The sequence below is a fragment of the Rousettus aegyptiacus genome, unplaced genomic scaffold, assembly GCF_014176215.1.
Source record: "Rousettus aegyptiacus isolate mRouAeg1 unplaced genomic scaffold, mRouAeg1.p scaffold_m13_p_3, whole genome shotgun sequence".
NCBI classification, from domain to species: Eukaryota; Metazoa; Chordata; class Mammalia; order Chiroptera; family Pteropodidae; genus Rousettus; species Rousettus aegyptiacus.
The window spans coordinates 30,385,847-30,411,173 of NW_023416306.1; the positions used below are offsets into that span (position 1 = coordinate 30,385,847).

General features: G+C 42.7%; 1 protein-coding gene across 13 annotated transcripts in view; it reads right to left on the reverse strand.

Annotated features, from left to right (window-relative positions):
• Window positions 1–25,327, reverse strand: part of UNC13B (unc-13 homolog B) — a 171,034-nt gene that overhangs the window by 11,623 nt on the left and 134,084 nt on the right. For 7 of the 13 annotated variants that reach the window (XM_016130260.2, XM_036218387.1, XM_016130259.2 and 4 more), the window contains 15 exons: window positions 23,471–23,517; window positions 20,354–20,432; window positions 18,067–18,141; window positions 17,347–17,566; window positions 15,684–15,911; window positions 14,916–15,057; window positions 13,084–13,253; window positions 12,509–12,624; window positions 11,980–12,143; window positions 9,537–9,687; window positions 7,918–7,986; window positions 6,439–6,528; window positions 5,991–6,119; window positions 3,004–3,131; window positions 2,282–2,367 (listed from right to left, as the gene is read on the reverse strand). In XM_016130260.2, the coding sequence (XP_015985746.2) occupies window positions 2,282–2,367; window positions 3,004–3,131; window positions 5,991–6,119; window positions 6,439–6,528; window positions 7,918–7,986; window positions 9,537–9,687; window positions 11,980–12,143; window positions 12,509–12,624; window positions 13,084–13,253; window positions 14,916–15,057; window positions 15,684–15,911; window positions 17,347–17,566; window positions 18,067–18,141; window positions 20,354–20,432; window positions 23,471–23,517 (1,894 nt within the window). Of the gene's footprint in view, window positions 1–2,281; window positions 2,368–3,003; window positions 3,132–5,990; window positions 6,120–6,438; window positions 6,529–7,917; window positions 7,987–9,536; window positions 9,688–11,979; window positions 12,144–12,508; window positions 12,625–13,083; window positions 13,254–14,915; window positions 15,058–15,683; window positions 15,912–17,346; window positions 17,567–18,066; window positions 18,142–18,940; window positions 18,947–20,353; window positions 20,433–23,470; window positions 23,518–25,327 lie in introns of all 13 variants that reach the window. The other 6 variants (XM_036218388.1, XM_016130261.2, XM_016130258.2 and 3 more) reach the window with 3 other exon arrangements.

Below are 25,327 nucleotides of genomic sequence, written 5' to 3' on the forward strand. Positions count from 1 at the left end.
TTTATTGTATGTAAATTATACCTCAATAAAGATGACTTTAAAAATATTAGGTGAGTGACAGCATTTTCACAGTCAAGGTCAAAACTAGTCTTTTATCACCCAGGTATCCAGATCCTCCATCTTCTACCCTCTACATCTGACAATCACTAAGTCCTAGACAACTTCCTTCCACTGTCTATCAAAGCGCATTCTTTCCTTTTCATTTCTCTGTTCTAATCCTGGCCCCATCCCCTTGGCCTTAAATTATTACAACATTATCTGCATTTCCCGCTTCTAGTCTCTTCCTGTTCCAGCTGCCCCATTTTCCACTGGGGTAAAATCTTGCAAAAATACTACTTTGTTCATATTGCATCTCTGGTCATGAGCCTATAATAGTTTCATATTGTCCTTAATAACTAAGATTTATTAAGTTCTGAGTAAATGCCAGGCAGTATACTAAGTATGTCACCTACATCTCAGTTACTTCAACAGCTCAATGGAACATGCTATCATCACTCCCATTTTACAGATGAAAAAATGAGAGCTCACAAAAATTAAGTAGCTCAGTCTAAGAAGACATTGCTGAGTAGGTGGTGAAATCAAGACCTGAAACTAGATCAACATTAGTTCTTTCTCTTAAAGCAGTTTTCAATCCTTCTGTGTTTGCTTTAAACATTAGCAGAACTCTCCTTTCAAAAAAAAAATCTCACCTAGAACCCCATGGAAAAATGAAAAAAGCAGAGCTGACTTAGCTGGTACCAGGCTTAAGGCTTCCCGGTTTCCCCTTCACACTTAGCTCCTGAGATACCTCTGTTTGTAACCTCTGCCCCACCTCACATTCTCTCTCTTGTGGAATTGATTCTCTTTGCACAGGTATATACCTCCCCGCCCCCATCCCCCCAAAATCCACTGTCAAGAACTGGTACCATACTCCACATCAGACTCTCCAAGTGCTACCTAGAGGAAAAGGACAAGTGACTTCCTCACTGGCCTGACAAGCTGAGCCCCAGGCTTGACCCTTTGGGGACAGGAGGCAGCCACTGCTCTGGTGTGGAATTATGTAATGTGTGTGTATGTATAGTCTTAAACTTAACACTGATCTTGGAGTTTCTTTCAACCTCAAAACTAAGTAATCCTACAGAGAACAGATTGGTAGTTGCCAGAGGTGAGGCATGAGGGTAGGCAAAATGGGTGAATGGAGTCAAAGTTACAAACTTCCATTTATAAAACAATTAAGAAAACAATTAAGTCCTGGAGATGTCACGTGTATTATGGTGACTATAGTTAATACTTCATTGCATATTTGAAAGTTGCTAAGAGAGTAAATCTTAAAAGTCCTCATTACAAGAAAAAAAATTTTAACTATGTATGGTGATGAATATTAACTAGACTTATTCTGGTGATCATTTCACATAATATACACAAATCTAAATCATTACATTATACAGCTGAAACTAATGTTGTATGTTAATTATACCTCAATTTAAAAAAACAAACAACTGATCATAAAACTAAAAACGTTTACGTCTGAAGGTTACCCACTTCCCCTGCCACTCTACCAAAATAGTAGATCCAGACTCTGCTTTGTCTCAGACTGCTCCTCCTTGTTCTAGATTCACTTTCAGACAGAGGAGATAGACTGACATATATAAACAGACAGGAAAGGCAGTGGCAGCTAAATAATTGAGCACAGATGGGTACAAATGGAAAAGTCTGATACAAGTAGGAATGATATCTTTGTGGACTAAAGTGGAAAATGAATAGATGAATAAGGTGAATGGGCAAGATGAATAATAATATTTCTGTGACCATGCTCTACAGAAATGAGGGAAGAAGTATCTTTCTGATTTTATCACACAAATCCAGAACAGCTTTCAAGGAAAGCCAGGCCAGGCAGTCCTCAGAGCATGAGACAATAATCTTACTTATGTATTTAAGGGTCTGTGATTCTTTAACACTGTACAGATAAGTTTCATGAGGCCATTCTCCAGGGAGTGGGCCACTTGTGAATACCCAGCATGGAAAGAGTTGATCCCTGGGCTGGGAAAGTCTTAAACAGGTACTTACTCTAAAGCTGGGAGGAGAAATCTACACCCGCACAGCCATTTCCATGTTTACTTTGGCTGAAGCTTTGTCCACCCAAGACCTCCTGAGGCCTATCACACCCACTGTGCCTAGAATTCCTCCAGTTCTTTACTGTATCATTCACCCTGACCCTGCAGTTGTCTGGGAGAGGAAAGAGACAACGAACAAGGTGCTTGGACTAGGAGCCTGCAGCCCACCACCTTGGGGACACCCTTACCCTCCAGTGCGTATTTCATGTCTTGGGCAAAGAGTTGCCACATCACTTCTGCACTGACTTTTCCCACATTCAACTCCTGAGGAAACCTGGATGATAAAAAAACCACAGTCAGAAAACAAAGCAAGAGCCATTTGACTGATTCCAAAGCTAATGTACCTACTTCTTGGAGGTCAGACTGAAAAGAGAAGCCTAAGAAATGGGTAGGCACACTCTGGAGAAAAAGGGCTCAGAGGCCAATGGTAGGACAAGTTGGGGCAGAGAATCTCTTCAGGCAAGATGGCAAGATGGTCCCGGGGAGAGAATGCCCAAAAGGCAGGGAAGTAAGGCCCAAAGGGGAAGGGTTGAAGCTAGAAGACAGGCCCAAGCTAAATAAGATGGAGGAGAAAGGGTAAGGAGGTGGGCCATAAGGTGGCTCATTTTATTCTCAGTGGACAGACACATACATGCATGGTCTCTGGATCCCCTGGGACTCCTATGGCAGCCATTCCCAGAGGCCTCTCACTCCAGGGAGGCTGTCTCAGTCTGAGCAGAGCCCCCCATTATGTTTCCACACTTGTCTCCAGAAACAGTTACCCAGACAGATACAAGGGACAGAGGGATAGACGGATGGACAGGAGGAAGAGGTGGCACTGCAAACACACAGAGACAGGAAAGAAAGAAGCTGTTAGACAGATGGAAAAACCAATCACCAACCAGACAAGGCCAAGTGGGGTGACACTCACTGGTTCAGAACAAGTGTGTAGGAATTCTTATCTTCCTCTATGATCGACACAATGAGTGTGATGAGTTTGGGCCAGAAATCCAGGTTCCGAATGCTGGGTCCTTGTTCCTCTGGAGGTAGCTCCTGCTTCTTGTTCCAGAGGAGACAGTGATAGACAGTGAGAGTCAGAGTAGAATATGGAGAGTATCTCCAATTGTCTTCTTTTCTCCCTCCCTATGCCCCTTCCTCTAGAATCAGGTATCCTTCCTCTCCTAGAGTCTATCTTCCACAAGACTGCCTCTGTTGTGTCAGAAAGGTGATTATTGGGAGGTCCTTAAACACAAGGAATTTGTTCCTGAGAACTTCTCTTCCCAGCTCCAGGGCATTGATCTGATAAGCTTGGTCAGTCACAGAGACATAAAGATATCCATCCTCCTTCCTCAGAATCTGTGGGTATTGTAACTCCTTGACCAAAGTACATACCCCTCAAGTCTCACTAAATAAGTCTAGTTCCACTGGCAGCCATCCTCGGAATCCACCCCCACTCCTACACACACACATACGTACACATATCAGCTCTGAGAAGCTACTCCAAGTTCTGCAGAATAGACCTAACATGCATGTTGACCTAACTTTCAGTGGGTTAGGACTTCCCTTAACCCCTAGAATAAAGGAGAGCTGCATTTAGTAAGCTATTTGCTGGCTGGATAAGAAAAGGCCTCGGGAAGCCAAGAATACTCAGTGGGGAAAAGACAGTCTCCTTAATAAATTATGTTAGGAAAATTGGATATTCATCACATGCAAAAAAATAAAATTAGGTTCCTATCTATTAAGTTCCAACTCCACAGCTTGACACAAAAATCCCTCAGACCACGATCCCTCTCTCGACCTCATATTTCACCTTTTCTCTTTTGCTGCAGCCATCGCCACATCCTACCACTACTTACTTAGTGCTTATTATGTGCCAACACTCTCCTAAGAACTTTATATGTGCTCGTTTAATCCTCAAAATAACTCCATTGGATAGAAATTATTGCCACCTTCATTTTACAAGTGAGGAGACTGAAGAACAGTGAGGTTATATAACTTGCCCAAGGTCATGTAGTTATAAATAGCAGAACCAAGACTTACTTGACCCCAGAGAGCTGAATTCCAAAGCCTGACACTGTAACTACTCTAATTAACTTGCTTATGCTTCTCAAAATTAATATGTTCAATCACAACTCTGTGCCTCCAGACATTCTACTTCCTCTATATGGTATCCCCCTCCTCCTCAGCCCTTCGGTAGCTAATTCTTACTCATTCCTCAAAATTCAGGTTGAGCTTTACCATTCCTGAGACATTTTCCCTGATAGCCCTGGTCTGGTTAGATGCCTCTCTTCTGGGCTCCCATAGAACCCTCTGTGAACCACTCGTATAACTGTAACAGACAACTACAAGTACAATAAAGTACAGGAATAATAAAATAAAATAAAATGTAGTCATTGCCCCCCACCTCCACCAAACAATGAGCTCCCCAAAGGCAGAGATGAATCTTAATTAACTACATCCCCAGTGCTCAGTCTGTTAAAGAAATGTATGGAAGAATGAACCAATCAATGACTAAAGGTCGGTAGAGGGACATCAAAAAAGACACCAAGGGTTTAATTGACTGTAAATAATGAATAATGAGAAAATGAGAGTGAAAGTGAAAAACAGCAATTCAAAGGCTATAGATAGCCCCTGAATAGTTTATAAACCCATTTCCAAAGTCTAGGTTCATCTCATGGTAGAGCATAGAGACCAAATAGAGACAAAAGATCAAAGCTGAGACATGTCTTCCTCAACCAGAGAAAAACCACAGATGAATATCAGAGGAGCCCAGAGCATGGCAAGCTAAACAAAGGCCCCAGGAAAACCTCACATGGACGTCAGAACCAATAGGAGATTTTACAAACCTGAAAAGGAGGAAGCCTTAAAAAGAGGGCTGGCATAAAAAGTACATTTGGGAATGTGAGGAAGCAGTGTGAACAAAATTTTAGTCTTTACTAAGGTGCTCCTAGAAAGCATTGCAGATAGGGTATATTCATGTTCTCCTTTGAAATCCTAATGCCTTTCAAGGTCTATCACAAATGCCCCTTATTTTATGTAGCTTTTCCCAATATCTGATCAAGAGTGATTTCTTCCTGCTTGGAATCCCTTCAATTTTATCCTTCTTTTGAGGCCCTCCTAATAGACAGCTTTTATTGGAGTTATACATATGCTCATGGGACTATAAACTAACTGAAGGAGCACTATGATTCCTCAGACCCAGCCCAGAACATTCAATACATATTTGTTGGACTAAAGAGAATCTATTCAGCAAACGTGTGGTTTGCTAAGAGAGGAACTGTGGGTAATTACACCCAGAAGGAAGTCCTGGCTTTGAAATGGGGAGGTGGGGAAGATACCATTAAAAAGATCTAGAAGAATGTATTAAGTCACTATGCACTAAGTTAGGATGCCAGCATAAAACAAGTGAAGTAGCTCAGCTGCACAGAAAGGCAGAGTCAGCCTTAATAGTCAGCTGATGAACATATCTCAGAAGATGATGCAGGGCAGAGGGGAAAGTTAAACTTCCATGAGCCAGTACCTCACATAGACAGCTATAGATCTTAGAGAAAGGCAGCCTGGAACATAGAAGAATCCACATGATTCAGAATAAAATTAATCTTGGGGGATAAAAAAAGACTTTGTTGATGGACGGAGAATTCACCATAAAACTGCTCAAATTTTGGTCACTTTCTTTAGCAACAAACTAAAATTCACTGTTGTCACTTCTGTTCAACTCAGTTATGTCACATCTGGTCCAATGGTCCCTGTCCATCCACAAATGTTTCAACATGGTCTAGATGGTCTACACTCTACAAAACCCATTCACCCTCAAGAACATCAAGGATTTTGTCCTGAGCTCCCTTCTATCATGACCACAGTAAAGGAAAGCTCTAAGAGCCATTGACAGCTGGTCCCACTTGATTCCAAACCTCCTACCAGCTGATACTGGCGACTGTACAAGTCATGGCAGTTGTTGAAGATATACTCATATGTGGAGTTCAAACAGGCTTTCACACAGTCCTTTACCACCTGGCTGGCTCTTGGAGGGCTCTGCAGTTCTTGCACCTGCCAATTAATAAAAGAAATATGGGCCCAGGGTCCTGTTCACCTGGGTGGGATCTCCCCCTAGAACTTGCCCCAAACAACTTCATCCCTCTGTGGGTTTCTGGACCTTGCCCTAGGTTGAAATTGCCAAGACAGCTGATGGGAAGAACTGCCAAGGTCCATCCTTGTTGACCCAAGGAAGTAACCCAAGTAACCCAAGGAAGAGTTGTATGGAAAAGACATGGGCTTCAAGGTGATGATTCCAATAGCCTCAGACTGCCAAATGTTTCTTATTCTCCATGTCCCCACGGCCAAGTCCCCAACCTTGTTCATCACTTACCTTCATTCTGAAGAAAGTAATGCTGGTCAGCAAATCCACTGTGGACTTTAAGTCCTGAAGCCGCTCAGGGCTCCCAGCAGGGAAATTATTCTGTTATGTAAATCAAGCAAATGTAAGAAAGGAATAGAGGAATATGAAAGCCTTCCCTGACAGAAGCAATAAAATCAAAAGCTTTCCTGACTGCTACCCAGTGGGACTTTCCCTAGTTGAGATAGATAAAAAAGCTGTAATAATACTACAGGTCTCCCTCTCTTTTCCACTGACACAGACAGGCCCTTGTGAAAAGCAAGGGTTAATAATCCCCAGCACAGAAAGTAACACTTCCTACCCCCAACCTTACTTCCCATGCTATGTGTGAGCATTTACACAACTGAACACACACACACACACTCACTTTTCTTGGGTGAAGATTCTTACACCCAAACAGTGAGTTCTTCAAAAGTTACAATCTAACTGTATATCTTGGAATATAAGTAGAGCCACACTACAGAGCAGACTGAGATCCAAGACATGTACTTTCCATACGGTGGACCCTCAGCTACTCCTCTGTTCTGGAGCCAGCAGATGGCAGAGCTCTGGGCAGAACTGCTTTTGGAGTAAGATCTTTAGGATCTTTTCACTATGTATCACTTCATACCTTTCAGCACGAGTTTTAGGAAGAAGCTGCCAAGGATGGCTGAAGGGAGATGTTGAGCCACTCTCCATTTTGAGGGTCACTTTTCTAAACCTTTGAAGGCTACTTATATGCCAAATATAAGATATACAGTCAACTCTCCATTATTCGTGCAAATGGAGGGCACTAGAAGTGCAGATAATTAAAATCTCACTTCTTTTTTACTCTGAGGTTATTTTTATACTTACTTTTTAATGTGAGTATATTGCCTGTTCTGGAAATTCGCAACACTTTAAAGCAAGTAATGAAGCCATTCTGAGAAGATCTAACTTAGGAAGAACTGAAAGACTGCCCATTTCCCTGTCCTTCGCCATCCCAGGTACCCATCCTCCTACTACATGTATTCCCCTCCTTCATTCTAGGAATGGACGTGACCTCTGCTACAAATTACTTGACAAAGCCAAGCTACTTTCTCTCCCCTTCGCTGATTTTCACATCAACCCTAGAAAGTGAGGAGAGTATGATGTAAGAAGGGAAAGTAACTATCTAATTTTTAAAGGACATTTCTGGAAGAGATTATTCTCAGGAGACTCCCTATTGAGAATGTCATCAGAGAATTTGGTAGAGTGATGTGTGTGAAAAGCTAACCATCTATAAAAAGCAGCCACACCTGCTGCTATTTATTTACTGCATGGTCCTTGGAGTTTGCAGAACCATAGGTGTCCATGGCATCGAGCATATACATGAGTGTGATGACACAGACCAATTTTCCTTGCCTTCGATATTTATAGCCAAGATTGGCCTATAGTCTCTCTAGATTAAGCTGATATTATGTTATCCCACCCCACAGCCATGTCTTCACTCACCCTGTATGTGGAGAGGTCAATCCTCAGTGAGTTGTGTAGCTGGTCCAGTAATTTCACAAATCTCTCTTTCTGAAGATGGGAAACAAATAACAGGGAAGAGAGAAATAATCTGTTTCTGAGCCCCCTTAACAGAAACAGAAAATCATCTCTAGATAAGGAGGAGACACTAGGTTGGGGACACAGCCTATCCTATCCCTTCCTATGAGGAGAGTGACAGCGTGTTAGGAAGAAATAAAATTGGTGGTCCCTATTCCATCTCTTAGCAGCTTTGTCTCAAACCGGGGAACTTTCTCACACTGGCAAGGGGAATGGAAGTCTCTGGGAGGAAAATCAGCTCTTTCTATACAAGAGTCAACCCAATAGAACCAGTGAGTGCATCTCCATGTCTTTGAAACTTTAACTCGTCTTAGTCAAATACAGGGAAATTCCAAACACATTCTCTAACCTGTTCCTGAGTCTGACTTATTTTGGGGTAGCTCATAGCAGTTAAGCAGCCCACAGCTTAGCAGTAATGATGTGAGGGAGAATCTGCAATGCATTTGGAAGGTGATCAAGCAATCCTGAGAGAGTTTCTTTTTAAACCATGTTTCACGTCATTTCCCTGAGTTTATACTATTTAAAATGGTAAATGAATAACATATACTACTATTTTAATAGTTGATTTTTATAGAAAAGGTATAATTTAAAGTGGAATCATATGCCTATAGTCGGTATGGCATAGCATTCTTAGAACTCATGTTTATTGGATTAAATATCATTAGCTACTGATTAAGCCAATATATAATGGGATGAGACAGAACAGAACAGGTCTTTAACTGGTTTAATCACTTTGTATGCCAATCAGCTTGGCATACAAGGATCTTCATAATTTGCTCATTCAAAATACATTTCATGCATGCACATGTGCAAGGCCCTGTGCTAATTCATATACAGAAACACTATTAATATGAAAAAGTGGTTAGTACCATAACCAAGGCTCAGAGACCCAGCGGATTTGAAGGTACTAGTAATTCTGTCCCTCAAGAAGTGATCTGTGGTGGGTCAAAGATATTTCATCTAGTTTATACTGAAGTTATGCCAGGTGACATTATGAGTAAAGACTTAACTTCTCAAGTACCTTAAAACCAGGAAAAGGGCATGCCCTAGATAGGAAAAAGGATCCAGACACTAAAAAAAGGGATAGGCTCAGGTATACACTAGTATCCTCTCTTAGACATCAGTCTCATATGAACTTAAGTGGTATGAATCTGTCACAGAGAGGCTGAATAATATTTTAAAAGGTCCATTTGTGGACATGCAGGACTGAGGAACATGGTGACTCAACCAAGTTCTTGGCCTGGAGAGGTTCTACCTGAGCCCAGGTTGCACCCCTAAACCATAGTGGTGCTATTCTTCTCTTTTATCCATGTCTGAGGAGAGTCTATTGGAAATCTACATATCCATAATGAAATAAGGATAGCCTATTGTGTAGTCTACAGACCCACAAAGGAAATAAGTTCATCTAAATGGCATCTATTTAAATTTTAGGCTTATCAACCAATTCTACAGTATCAATCATAAAAAATCAAATTTTATCAATTGATAACAAATGGGTAGATATGTTTTTATATCACACTCACCCCAAAGTTGGAGGCTGCAAAGCGATCAGATGCAGAGACATTGGTGGAGGCGGTTGTATGGGCATAGTAGGCATTGATGTTAGCCAGTAAGGTGCTCATCACTGCTGGCACACCAGGACACATGTACTTGGATGACAAACATGCAAAGTGCCTGAAAAAACAGCACCCTCAGCCTCAACAAAACTTCAGGGCTTGTAGCAAAAGCCAAGTAATGAAAAGATTTCACTGATGTGTACGAAGCTTCCAATCACCTTAGCATACAAGGACCTTCATAATTTACTCATTCATATATACAGTCAATGAATGCCTACCATGTGCAAGGCCCTGTGCCAAGTGCGAGAATCAAAAGATGTGACAGCGTAGCAGAGAAAGCAAATGTTAGAAAGTAAGTCAATAACCCAAGGTGTGCTATGCAAAAACACTGTGGAAACATAGAGGAAGATCACCTATATCAGGATGGTTGGAGGCTAGAAGGGATTAGAAAAAAGCTTCCCAAAGAAGAGATTAAAACAAGCCTTAAAGGATTAGTAAGAATTAATCAAATGGAGAAGTGTGCAGATAAAGAGAGATTGCATTGCAAAGACAAATATATTCATGACTGATTTATTTGGGAAACCTCAGTTTAGCTACTACTGTTCATGTGTTTGATAGAATACTAAGAAATGACAGAGAAGATGTAGGCAGGAAATAGATAATAAAAGAGTTCATCCTAAATAGTATAGTAAATTTTTAAACAAAGGCATACTGTGATCAAATTAGTCTTTCAGAAAGGTCCCTTCGATGATAAATTGGAAGACTTGGAGAGAGCTAAGACTAAGATAGAAAGATCAGTTGAAGAGTAATTGCAATAATTCAGAAAAGAAGCAATAAAGTACTAAATGGAACGGCAAAATGGTTCAGAGCAGACGCTAGAGTCAGACTCTGGGTTTCAATCTCACCTACGTTAATCACTCAACGACCTTGGATAAATTACTTAAACTTCTCTATGCCTTGGTTTTCTTTTCTGTAAAATGGGAAAAATAATGATCCTCACCTGACGGGGTTAACATTACCATTAAATAAGTTAACATTCATGAAATGCTTACACCAGCGCCTGGCACATAAGAAAATGCTACGTAGAAGTTGTTGTTGTCATCATCATCATTATTATTGTTGATCTACAGCAATGGTGACAAATTAAAAAAATTTTAGGAGATAGAAGCTACAGATTCTACAGATTCTACAGATTGGATGTTAGGAGTTAAAGGGACAGGAGAAATTAAGAAAGTTTAGGTTGACTCCTAAATTTTTTTTGAACTACTGCATAGAAAATCGTTCCATTTACTAAAATGGGGAATAGAGAAAGATAAGCATATTTGGTGGAGATGATGTTGATTTGGTATTTAGCCATGCTGAGAGTTTACAATGCCTGTCAGAATACCCAGAAAACAGTTGAAAATGGGTCTGAAATTCAGGAAAAGTCCTGACGTGGAGAAAGCGATCTGGGAGCTCTTAGCCCAGAAATAGTGGTTGAGGTCACAGGTTTGGATAAGTTCATCTAGGGAGAGTGAACAGAGTAAAAATGGCAGAGGGAGCATTCATAAACTTCATTCCTTACTGTATGTCTTCTCTCTATACTGAACTTCTTGTAATTCCTTGAATAGTCTATGCTCTGTTGTATTTTAGCATCCCAGCGCATGCCCTACCAAAAATACCCTTCCTCTGTTTCTATATTTTAAGATTCAGTTCAATCAACTCTTTAAGGCTTCCCTCACAGGCCTGCCCTAAAATTTAGATGCTCTATAATACCCTGTGATTAACTTCTACCATAGCTTTTATCACATTTTACTGTAATTATTTCTTTACTGGTCTGTCTTTCCTGCCAGAATGAGTTCTCTGAGCACAAAGGCCCCATCTTTGTGTTCTCAGCATCTAACACAACCTGTGACACAGAGAAGGAACTCAATAAAAGTTTGTAGAATAAATGAAGCACGGCCAGAGCAATAGCTACCCTCTGCTTACCTAAGGCTGCTTCCTAAGTATAGTTCTAGTGGGAGCCTCACCAATAGACAAACAACACCTCTTTTTATAGTAGGCAGGAATTTCTTATGAGTCTTGGTCAACTTCAGACTCACCTGCTTTCCCTATAGTGAAGTGCCCTCTCCAGTATCCAGGCCAATCTATGAAAGCTTGGCTGTCACACACATACACATGTGCTTATAATGTTTGGGCAGGTTTGTCCTTGTATACCCTCTTTTTCCCTTTTCCCTTCCTATATCTGATTAACACTCCCTTTTTACATATACCCTCTTTGCCTTGGTACATAAACCTACTTTGCCCAGCTGAGAGATAGAATGAATTGATGCATATTACCCCACTAAAAACCTGCCCACCCTGTCACTGTGCCTTCATTAAGCCATCCCAAGGGTTAGTAGTCACTTCCCAAAGCCCCAGGGAGTCTCACGTCATGGCCTGATATATGGATTCGATGCCATAGCGCATGGCAAATTCATCCACAATTTCTTGGGCAGTCTCATCAAAGTACACCTTCCATGCATCATCTCCTCGAGCCTCAGGGATCTGGACTCCTCCACTGCCCTGAATGTCTGTGAGGTAATGGAAAAGATTCTGCAGGAGACAGAGCAAAGGAAGGAGTTAAGTGTGAGTGTGAGTGTGTGTGTGTGTGTGTGTGTGTATAAATATAAAACAAAAACAAAATCTAGTGGTAAAATCTAGAAGAATGTGAGTAGAGTTCCACCAAAATTCTGTCCTTCAAGCTTTGATCAGTTCCTCCTGTGGCCCCAACAGGCTGTTCTCACATTAGTGAAAGAGAACTGAGACTGACTGTTACTTGGGCTGTCCAGCAGCACACTGAGCCAAGGATAAAATAAAAAACAGGCCCCAGATCTTCAACCACCTAGCAATCTTGTTCATTATCAAAGGACCCTCCCAGCACTGCTTTCTGACACCCCATCTACCAAGGGCTGGCTCACCTCATGGAGACACGTATACTGTATATGATACGGGGCTACCTTCTCCTCCCCCTTGATCTCCACATTGATCTGTAGTCGGATAGCCCCTGAGACGGCTGATTTGTCTGTCCTTTTCTCTAGGAAAGAAAGAAGACTAAAGATTGACACCAATGCAACTACAGACAGCGTAGACAGTCTCCATCCTGGCTTAACCACAGAAAAAGGAGGTACTGATCCAAGAGTTCACCTAACAAGGAGAACTCGCTCTAATGACCACACAGTCCACAAATACCCCAAATATTCCCAGTAGGAACTGTATTCCATTAGGAGAGTAGGGGGCTAAAGGCATTAGAGATGAGTATGAAGATTAAAGGGCCTTCTGAAATCTAGAGAATGTCCAGTCAGAGTGAGTTCCAGCCAGCCCATTCCTCTGTCCCCCATCTTTACCCAGGGTCGGTTCTCTACAGGCAAGGCAGTGCTCTGTATACAGAGATGCTTTTAGAGATTGAGTGGTGATTCTGGTAGACAGGATTTTTCCCAAGTTCCCCACTCATGCTCTCCCTTCCCACCAACTTTCTCTGGTCCTGTTTTCTCACCCAAGTTGTACCAAACGTCCATCTCGCCACTCAGTGTCCGAACCTCGATAATGGTTTGGCCAAGGAAATCATCAGACTCCCGCTTTAGGCGCTGCTTCACTCTCGACTTGATGTCATCATCTTCATCCCACACACGTACCTTAATGCGGTCAGAAGAGTTGTGGCACTCACTGTGAGAGAATTTGGCAGGCTCTGTTAGTGACAGGCCCAGCAGCCTGCAACCCTATTACTTCCAATTCACTCCCAAAGCTCCATCAACTGCTGAGGGAGAGAAGGAGTCCGAGAACAGTGGTGCTGAAGTTCCAAGTGAGTCAGGCTATCCTAGCAAATGGCTCTTCGTTCTTCAGCCTGGGTGGCTCTACATACCATTATCCAGTCCTTATTGCCATGGGACCAAAAATAGAGAGTGGGAGGAGTAATCAGAAACAATTCTGACTTCCTGTGCAGCTAGGTGAATCAGCAACACCAACAGAAAAATAGCTGGACAGATGCAAAAGAGCTCTGGGAAGCAACTGTTGGTTCCCTTCCCAGTCAGCAAAGGTGTTAATGTTCTCATTATGTCCATCTGGTCATATGTGCTTAGCTTTCTATCTAGCTCCCCAACTATCTAAGCATGTGCTTGGTGAACTTCTATCATTTTTTAACACCCACTTAAACTGTCATTTCCTCTATGGTGTTTGCTCTGGAGAAGGGAGTTTGCCCAGGTCCCCTGTCCCTTTCCTTTCCTCCCTAACAGATGCTTTCTGGGTCCTGTTGCCTAATTCAAAAGTTGTACTTGACAGAATTTGCTACTCCTTTCCCTTGGATCTCGTAATATCTTTGCACATTAAAACATTATAGTATAATTACTAGTCCACTGAAAAATAATAGACAAATAAAAAATGAGCTTCTTAAACCAAAAATTATCTTACACATTTTTAGATACACAATATCATGTACAGTGTCTTCTACAGAATAGAGGCTTAATGAATTACTTATGACATGGATAAAAGTGGGCCATATTGATAGAGCTAATTTATTTAGAATAGATCATAAGAAGACTTCAGGTGGGAATAACTCAGATTCTCAGGTAACTGCTGCCTGTAACCATCGCCCTTGGATTGGAGATTGATTGTACCAGAACCCAATCCCTTTCCACATGAGTTCTCTAAGAAGCCAATGGAAGAAAGTCTCTACATAGCCAGCCTGTTAGCTGATTCAGACTCGAAGTCCTGGTCCTCGGCCTCAGAAGTATAAAAAGCATGTGGATTCTCCAGATATTACTCCAAGTCCTAGGCTAGAGCTTCCCATTTTTAAATAGCTATCCCTTACTATCTTATGAAACAGTCTGTAAAAAAGTGAGATAAAGGAGTGAGGGTAGAAGCTGAAGCAGAAAGGAAATCAGAGCCCTTTAAGGGAAATGGAAACTTCTCCATACCACAGATTTCTTCCTTTAAGCCAGAATTACCCAGTTGTCGGACAAGGACATTCCTTTCCTACTCCCCAGAAGAACCTTCCTAGATAGGATGGCAGGGCTGGGAGGTACACATTAGGGTGGTCAGTCCCTGGTTTTGTCACTGAGCAGTGGTACAATCTTCCTAATGCTAGAAAAAGCAGTATGGAGTGCCCAGGGGCCCCTTTCATATCCCCAGTTAAAGAAGGGCTTGGGTAAAGTAACCCTGATACAAATAGTCCGTGAGAGGAAACCCAGAGGAAAAAACGACTGCTGCCCAACTGAAGCATGTGAGAAAAGGGTTTTCTCTACTGCCTCTGACCCATCCCTTTTAGGGCCCAAGCCCATACGACAGGATTTAATGCTGCTCCCAAAATGCACAAACCCCTCTGTGACTTACAAATGGAACTTCTCTTCCCAAACAGGATTCAGATTTCCAAAAATGGTCTTGGTACGCTTCTTGGTTTTGCCCACTTGCACAGTCACGTAAGGGTCACTGGATCCTGTCTTGTCCTTGGCTTGCAGGCCTTGGGCACACACCACTGCAACCCAAATACACAGAGGAGAAAGTTTCAGAGTATGCTCCAGAAGTCCATGGCATAACTCATATGTTCTCCATCTCAGAGCAGTCTCTCTCTGCTCCTTGCATAGGAACCCTAATCTTCTCACTCCTCCATATCTATCCTTAGTCCTGGACCACTAGCCCTTCCCTCAAAGCCCAGCCCAATAATTCCACCTCCTCTCTGGAGCCCCAACTGACCACTTACCCCTACACTGGTCCTTACCTCTTCTGATAAATGCACATTTCACCTACACCCACCCACCTAGTAAACCACTGGTTAACTATTCCCTGATCTCCTACCTGTCTCCTTTCCTCAGCCCTAGCTCTTATAATATCAGACTATTAACCAAGTCTATAATATCTGATTATTACCAAATCCTTCTATTATCATTCATATCATTTGAGGTACCAGGCCTACCTCTCCCAGTCCCCCTGGCACCAGGGTCTAGGAGAAAAGAAGTAATGAATAATAAAGCCCTTCCTCTTCCCCTCAGTTCTGTCTCCTTTCTCCTTGGCCCCTTGCTCCCACACACTTGGAGGGCTTCTTCCCCAGGCTCCTCCCCATAGCTTAGGCCTTCCGGTCCCCTCACACTTTAGCCTACTCACCAGTGATGGTAATCTTGGCTGACCATTTGGAGGTGCCGTCCAGCACACTCTGCTTCACCGTTTTCATCTGTTGCACATGTGCGACTTTGCTCACAGTGAAGACATCCCGGATAACTTCGAAGATCTCCGGCTTATTCCGCTCTCGGATCTTCATGCGGTCCTTCATGGCCATAATGATGTTCTGTGTCCGGTCTTCAGCTCCATGTTTAGAGCTCTTTTCTGCAGCCCCTGAAGGATGGCCAGAGACAAAAAGTAGGATAACCACCAGGCAACCCGCTAGACCAAGGATCAGGCTGAGGAATGGGGCCTGGGAGAGGTCACTGAGTAGTGGGAGAGGTTTAAGAAGACTGGGATATCTCTTGGAAAAGTTAATCACTTATGGGAAGCTGGAGTTTAATGCTTGGCCCATAGAGTTTAAAATGCAATGATCTGGGCTGCATCTTACTCTTGCCATTTAGCATATCCCATACAATGCTACTTCCTTGGACTCGGATCTCTGAAAGGTCCTTGAAGAGAAGATTGACACCTTTGCTATAGAGCAGCATTTCAGAAGGTTTTTGGCAAACGACCAACATGGCTGCTAGTTCTCAGCAATTAAAGGACCTGCTGGCACTTGTGCTTCTCACCCCTCATGATGGGTTTGGGCAAAATCATTACCAGCATTCATTTTCAGGCAGTCTTTTCAGGGCTCCATCTGACCGTTTTAACTGTTTCTTCATGTCTACTATAGCTATGCAACTAGCACCAATCAGAGCTTTTCAAAGAAGGGCATTTTAAGTGAATGATTCCTCAAGGCCTTGCTCTCCCTTCTAAATCAGATCTTTCCTTGAGATAACAACATGCTCGTGTGTCTAAAGGTGACCTTCCTTCCTCCTACCACAATCCTTGAAGCTTTTGTTGCTATGGCTTGCCTTGGAATGACACTTGGGAGACCTAGAGGGGTGAAAACACTTTCTTATATCCCTACCCCTGCTCCTCCTGGGGTCCAGATGTGCAAACCTAGCAGGAATGGAACGAAGAGACAAGATTTTGGAATGCGACAACTCCTTTGACAGAAACTTTTTTGTTTTTCCTGCTCTTATTCTCCCCACTCCACAATGGTAGCACATATTTATCAGGACCTTGGGGGTCTGGCACTTTCTCCTCTGGGACCTCTGCCTAATCCATTTGAAACTTCTCCTGGTACTATTGTCTAAAAGCTGCATCTATAATCAAATAATAAATGCTGCCTTTCCTGGGTCCTAGGGTCTAGATCTCAGGAGTTACCTCTGTGAGGCCTGGAACACTCCTTTCTCATTAGCTTCAGTGCCCACTTAAAGATGCTCCAGTCATTTGGGCACTATGGTTGCTGTGGTGTGTACACTACGTAAGTGCAGCCTCTGGGGTTATCTGAATCCTAGAACAGATTCTTGTTCCACAGAAGGGCCACGGAAAGCTCAAAGAACTTTTCCTAAAGTTGCATAAGAGAGTGCTATAAGAGCTGTTATTTGAAAAGGCAAATGCCACTTGACTCAGGACCCTACATTCTCTGAAAAGGAAATAGCTTCAAAATAAAGTAGACTGGCGGAACGATGTGCAGCCATCCTAGCTCTTTGCTGCCAGACTCCTTTGGAGAGGGCCTGCTGTCCCTGCACCCCAGCCCTCACCCTGCAGGGGCACTTACGTTGCAGGCAATCGGCGTTGAGCAGGTCTTGGCACTTCTCATGGCACTTGACTCCACACTCGCTACAGCGCATGCCCTGCCGGGCAATGCCCCAGAGCAGGCCTTCACACTCATAGCAGTAGGTCGGGGTAGTGGCAGTCCAGACCTCAAAGTTGTGGGGTGTGGTGCACGAAATGGGGTAGATTAAGGCCTGCAGGGTTTTCTTATACACATGGGATTTCTGAAAGACACATACCCCATCACCCACCAGCAACTTTAGGTCTCTGCTGAGAGATGAGACACTTGTAGAGTAATCAAAACTCTGGTTTCTCCTCTGGGCATAGAGGAGATGCTCTAGACTGACTCAACCCATAGCACAGCTTGGTAGAAAGAAGTCTCCAATGTCATGTACTCCTAGTCATTCAAGACAGGTCTGACCTGAACGCTGGATCTGAACCTGGTCCTAGCATTCAAACTTTCTAGGGAAACAGAGTACTGCATCCACCATAAAACTCTGAGTTCAGTGGTCATATACTCCCATATAAGACTTTGGCTTACCCCTGGTCTGGACCCTTGCCTCTCCCAGTGTAGAAGATCGAGACCTGATGCTATCTATCTGTTGCATTAACGATGTATGCCCAACACTCTTGAATTTCCAATTATTATGGCTCCAGAGATGATCACCAGTGGATGGCCAGATCTTTATACCAGTGGACTCATGAAAGCCCATGGGTCACTTACCAGCTCTTCATCCTTGAAAGAGGTGCGTGTAGCCATTGCAGAAGTAATGCCTGCCTTCCGGGACTGGACCAATGACTGCGAGAGAAGACCTGCTGTCAGCTCTGGCTACTACCAAGGACTGGCAAAGCCCGGGAAGGGAGTTTCAGTGACCCCAGCAACTTGACTATAACTTACTACCTACTCTCTATTTTTACTGTCATTCACAGGGACTACCCATGGGTAATAGGGTAACAAGTATATCAGGTTAAGATCTAAAACCCTAGGCCCTCAGAGGGTTGTTCTAACAATATTAGAACAGCACTTCTCTCAGGGTACCTAAAAAAGAATTTCTCTTTCCTTCACTATTTTTAGGGTATTCTACCCCTCATTTATAGAAAGACAAAAAAAAAAAAAAAAAAAAAAGTTTAGAATTACAGTAAGAAACAGGTCATTAAGAATAGAATAAACACACAACGCTGTCAGAGTCACATTTAAGAACCAAAAGAATTATTCCATTTTATCCCCTATCCCCTGGTACCACCCTCAAGCCCATACAATCCCAGGGAAGTGTAGAGACCAGCAGCCCAAATGAACAGGGCACTTGGCAAGTAAAAGGGGCAATGTAGCCTCAGTCAAATCAAGCAGGGCAAGGGGCTAAGTCTGAGAGCTGGGGCTGTCCTACTAGCCAGGCTCTTATATAGAGGAGCCCCACATATCTGCAAAGCACAAGCTTTAGGGGCAGCCCCTGGAGGGGTACATGATTTCCTTAAGGCAGTGAAAAATAGATAGACAGAGGTTAGAATATAAGTCTAAAAGGAGAGCAGTCGGGAGGGGCCCAGGTGTTTTAAGATGTGGACTGTTACAGAGGATAGAAAAGGGCTCTGGAGACACTCACCATTGCCTGCACAGAGGACAGCAGAAAAAGGAACAACATGATGTTAAAGCCCCTACCAAGGGCATAAAAAAACTTTCAGAGGCAACTGAGAGGTTTTTCCCTATAGTCCAATGCAGGGAACATGTCCCAACCCCCTTCGCCTCTATCCACTAAAAATGGTCTTCAATCCAGACAGGTGGCCAGGGTCCAAGGCCTAGAGCTCCTACTCAAAGGAGAGTTATGCCAGAAAGTAAAATATTGGCAAGATTAAAAGGTAGAGGAGGGGAAATAAGGAATGAATAGGACACTGGTATCCGACAGTTAAGCAAAGAGGAGCTGGCGGGCAAGAGGGAACAGAGGATGAGAAACAGCAGGAAGAAAAGAAGAAGAGAAAAAAGAAGAAAATGAAAGAAGGTAATAAAGAAGAGATGACATCGGAATTTATCTTCATCCAACCAGCTCAATGAGGAGTTGGTAGGAGAAGAGGTGCGTTAGAAAGAGGAAAAGGAGAAAGAAGATATACAAATAGTAGGCGAAAAAAGGAAGAAAGGAAAAAAGAAATGATTAAGAGAAAATGGCAGAGGATAGTTCCATTCAGTCAACTAAGGAGAAAGAAACTGGTGTGGGGGAAGAGACAGCAGTGAATGGAGGGAAAATGGGAGAAGAGGTGGACAGAAAAAACAGAATAGACTGAATAGGGAGAAAGAAAAAAATAAGGAAAATAGGAGCAGAAAATGATAATAAGAAAAAAGGTTCAAGCCTTACTGAACATCTAGCTTTAGAGCTCTGAAACAGCCTGAGCCCCACTTCACCTCACATCCACTGGGATTCCTTGAGCTGATCCTGCCTTAGGCAATATGACCCAAAATGGGAGCTTCTGGTCATCCTGGAGGTTCTGAGATCAGCTTTACCTCCTAAGTCTGTTTCAAATCAATTACACAAATTTTTATCATTAGCTCTCAGTGCCAGACACTGAGTTAAGGACCAGGGGCACAGAGATAGTCTAGGAAGCCTATGTCTGGGGAGGAGACTGTCATTTGACCTCCAAGAAGGAGTTGTACCAGTCATGCTCATCACACAAAAGCTCAATGATCTAGGTCAGGGCTAGAGGCAGTTTCCATTCCAGGTCATCAAAGAAGGCTGTGAGATACCTAAAGGCACTTGACACACAGAAGACAATCCCAGAACCCACCTTTGAGTGCCCAAGCTATAAATGTTCCAGGCGGAAGCTTGAGCTTAGAAAGAACCTGGGGCTTTAATGAGGGAGTGAGGTAGAACAAGGTCCACTTAAGTCTCAGTAAGGCTTTAAATGATTGATCTTCAGACCAATACTTGTCACTAAATGGATCACTATCAGTTCTAATAGTTTGTGCCAAAGGCCAATGGGGGATACCCCAAGGATATCGCTTAAGCCTGCACAAGAGTCTTACTCACCAGATCACTGACAAGTGGAAGTGGCTTCTTTCTGCGTAGGTCTGGCATGCTGTCAATGCCATAGAGCCCTCCAGCTGGCCTGCAGAGGGAAGAAAATATGTCAGGACCTTCAGTCTTGCCCTGAGTTACTGGCAGATTCAGTGTTCCACTTTTCTTACTCACCTTCTCCCCAGAGGAAGATGAACTAACCATCACCACGTACTTTTAAGAGAGGTAAGGAAGACAGAAAGTGAAGGAAACAAAGCCATGGGATAATGAGTAATGAAATCTGCTCTCAGAGTGCCCCTCTTTATCTCCTATGATTTTAGCCAAAGACTGGAGAGCTCTCTTATCCCAAAGTGACAGTCCAAGGTACCTCTGTGTATTTGAAGGCCCTTGTGCTCCATAAGGCAAGATGGGAATTGATGGTTAAGAGGGCTCCTTTCCACACTCAGGCCAGAGACACTGCTCTCCAAGGATAAGTCTTTCTTGGCCTGTGCTACAGCACAGTGCATAGGAATGGCTCTACAGAAGAGCTGCTGCCTAGGTGAGCAAGACAACCAAACATATAGGAGACATACAGAAGAAGACCTTCTTCATCCTGAGTAAAAGAGTCACCTGTTCTATCTATCCAAGCCTCCTGAAGGAAAACGGTCTCCATGGAAAGAGAAGCCCACATAATCAAGTGGAGGCAGGGGAGGGGGGATAAGAAACTTTTAAAAGACCATTTAGGGGCAGGGGAGTGACTATTTATTTATTTATTATTTATTTGTTTGCAACTTATTTTTTTTTTTTAATTTTTAATGATGGTGACATTGGTTAATGAAATCCAATAAGCTTCAGCTGTACACTTTAACAATAAGGCATATATATACTTACACTGTGTGTTTACCTCCCATAGCTAGATTTCTTTCTGTCACCACACATTTGACCCTCTTTACCCCATCTACATCTCCCCTCCCCCCACCCTCTACCCTCTGGTAATCACTAGTCTATAGACATGTCCATGGGTCTTTGTTTGTCCTGTTCATTTGTTGCTTTTAGGTTTATATCCCACATATAAGTGATATCATGTGATTTTCAACTTTTTCTGTCTGGCTTATTTCGCTTAGCATGATTATTTTGAGGTCCATCCATGTTGTCGCAAATCTCTTCTTATGGCTGAGTAATATTCCATTGTATATGTGTACCATAGCTTTTTTAGCCAATCATCTATTGTAGGACACTTCGGTTGCTTCCATGTCCTGGCTACTGTGAATAATGCTGCTGTGAACATCGGTGTGCAAATATCTTTTTGGATATGAGTTTTCCAGTCTTTGGGTAAATACCCAGTAGAGAAATTGCAGGATCATATGGTTGATCAATTCTCTTAGTTTTTTGAGGAACCTCCATACTGGGGAGTGACTATTTAGAAGGGAAAAAGCAAAAGGCCTAGCCCTATCAACATATCAACAGGGACGAAGAAAAACATTATAGTTAGAGCAAGTAGAGATTTTTGAATTTTGATACATTTTCTATGCTTATTAATTTTATTATTCTTTGTTATTCCACAATAATATTCAATAACAATACAGAGAACATCTCAAAAAGAACACCATTCTCATATTGAGATAACCTAGATTTTATCTGCAATTCTACTACCTCTCTACATGTCCTCTGCCAAAATTCCTTCCTCTTTTTAGATCTTGGTATCACTTCCATAAAATGAGGGGGATGAACTATAAAACCTCTCTGATCTTTTGCAACATGGTGTCCTGAGCCTCAATGAAAAGAACTCATGCACTTGGTTTTAATGACAGTAATGAAGTGGAGAAGGTGGTGTGGCTGGGTTTACAAAAAAAAAAAAAAAAAGACCTATATCTCAAAAGAATAAGTAGGTACTGCCAGCAATATAGGCAAAGAATGAAGCCACAAATTGAGTCAAGGTCAGGAGGTGGAACAGGCAACCTGATATGTTGATTTCTAACAAACTAGCTTCCTGAGCACAGTGAAGTTTGCTTCCGATGAGACTACCAGACCTAGGGAGGTTCTAAATTTTTAACAGTTTCCAAGGACTAAGCTGAGGAAAGAAAAACAACAGGAAAGCATTTAAACGATAACTGCATGGCTCCATTTAAAAATACCTTGGATATGTTCCACTGGCATGTATGTATTTTACAATTATTAAAGGAAAAAAGCTAAAGTCCTGAAGAAGGACTATTGAAGATGCAACTGGTGCCACAGATTTGTAGCTAATTCTAAAAATATATAAGAGCTCATTTTTGCAACATAAATGAACTTTTGACAAAAGAAGACAGGTAGCTCTTTCACATGATTAACTCTTGATTTAAAAAACATATCACAAGGGAATAGAAATATGTAAAAATATAGTAGATAACTTTATGATCTGATCTTATTTTTTCCCCTGTTGGTCATAAGAGAGAGAAGGCAACCACTAAGAATTGTGGTGTCAGAAGCCCTTTGTAGGACAAGGAGAGAAGGAAGATCCTGAGAAATAACTGGCAGTGGATGTGACAGCAATGGGAGTGGAGAGGCACTGAAACTCTTTTCTCTCTTAAGAAGTCAGTCAGTTACAGGCGGCAGTTGAGCAGCTTAAAATGACTCTCTGGTACAATCAGATGGGTCTGAAACTCCTACACAAGCATAGAAAGAACATATAGCACTCATAAGGTATGCTCCTTATGTCCTGATTAGAATGGCATGGAATAAGTTGGTGACTCACAACAGCTGAGGCAGGATGAAGCCCAGGTAGAAATCTAATCAGCTACATTATCAACGATGGAAAGAAATCATCTCCAAATGCAGATATTTTTCTAGTTTCCTCCTTCTTCAACCTAAAGTGTGTATCACCATTATGACATAATGGATCGGAAATTCCAGAAGCGAGGATGGGGGAGCCTCAAAGCTCCATACCCTGTTCCAGGGGAACCACTCTGCAAAGCTCTTTTCTGCCTCTAAGTAATCGATCTGCAGAGTGCTCTCCTCTGCCCCAGAGAACAACCAATCTCTATAGTGGAGCCTCTTCCTTTCCCAAGATCAAGTTTATGGGGCTGTTTCTCCTATTTCCCAGAGGAAAAGCTAAAACACAGCAGAAGAGACTGTATAAAATCTACAGAAACATTGCAGGCAATCACTTACCCTTCTGGAAGCCACTGGGGCAAAGAGGGGTCGCCATCATTTGGAATCTTTAAAAAAAAGATAGAAAAAAAGTTAGATCTTAGGGAAGATGGCAGACTGCCATCTCTCTTTGGTCAGGCAGTGAGCAATAAAGTAGGAAGCTCAGAGAAGTGTAGGTCACATAAACCATGTAGTGACACAGCCAGGCTCATGTCTAAGCCAATGCCTTGAACAGCCAAGGGCAACAAGCAGGCTGCTGAAACGAGCAGTATTTCATTTCCCCTATCCCCAGTGAACAGAAAGGATATAAGGCCAAGCTTATTGAGATCCCATGGCTAAAGTCCACTGGTATATGTAACAGTAACCAAAGCCAGGAAAAGCCCACTTAGGCTTCCAGGCCTCACTGAAGCAAAAAGACAACTTCATATAGTCTGGTTTTCTTCCAGCTGTATTCATAAGTTTCCTTGGCTGCCCAGAGTCAGACTTGGTCTTTCTAGATCCCCATCTCATCTTGTGATCTGACTTGGTTTAGGTTCCTTGAAGCCCTAGCTCACTGACACTGAATACAATCTATATTTGATAAACTCTAAATAATCAGAGAACCCACGGCAGATTAGACACTTAGATTATCATTCTGGTGAATTTTATAAGTTCTATAATGAGAAGTTGACCATTGGGGTACCAAATAATTCAAGGAAGGAACATGTTGAAAACAATTTTTAAAGGTTTTTGCACAAAAGAACCAAAGCAAATCCTTTAGACTGCATGTAGAGAGTTTCAAAGTTGCCAGGGCTCTTTAGAGAACCAATGGTAAATGCTGTTTAGGCTCAAGGAACCTAGTGCTAGCAGGTCTGAGGCTTCCGGCCACACCTTGTTACCCCACACCACCCAACAACTTCCCTGCCACCTGAAACCTGGGCTCCAGCTAACTATCCTGGAGCAAATGAGCTCTAGTACAAAGGAGGCAGAAGTAAGCTATTTAGCTTTGGACAGGGGGCAAAGTTTTGGGAGAGTTAAAGATGGGAGAAGTTATAGACAAAATGAGGCAAGAGAGTAGAAAAGGGAGAGAGGTAGGACAGGAGAATAGGTGATGTAAAAGTGGGTAAGAATTACACTGGGTCGGCAGTAGACAAAGATAAATTTTGGATTTAGGACCCTTCTCGGTAAGACCCTTGTCAGGTTGTCTCTGTTCTAATCAAGCCTATCTGCTATAGCCCTTCGGGACCCCATTTTACCTCATCTGCCTCCTGCCCTGGTTCTGTGGGTGAGATGATAATGGTAAAGGGAGGGCCAGGCCTAAAATGCAGCCAGAAGTGGTCGAAGGAAGTCTCCTAAGGTTGTTAGTGACGGGCCGCCATTCCTAAATCCCCAGATCCTACCAACTAGAATTTATTTTCCCTTTGGAAACAGTTCCTGTACTGAGCAGATTTTTATTTCCCACGTAGAATTAGATGTTTGCTAGAAACTACTGGGCTTAAGGAAATAGTCACAAAAAGTCTTTGGGAGCCAGAATACACTAGCTCAGATCATATACATTTCCTGAACTTAGAGGGGACAATGGGTCTGCAGAAGCCTGCAGCACAGCATAGAGCATGCACACACAGGACACTGAAGGAGGGCCAGGGTGTCAGAGGAGGTCCAGACAAAGTACCCAAGGGAGGTACATTCGTAGATACATGTTGTGCCCAAGGGAAACACAAGGTGAGCATAGACCTTGCACAGAGGGCTACAGAACATGTGTGCACACCCATTTGGAAGAGGATTCAATGTTCACTAGAGCCTGAGTCACAGGCAAAGCAAACTCTTACGGTCTTCAAGAACGAGTGCTTGCAGGCACAGAACATTAGTATACTATGCATTCACGTGCATGAGAGAACC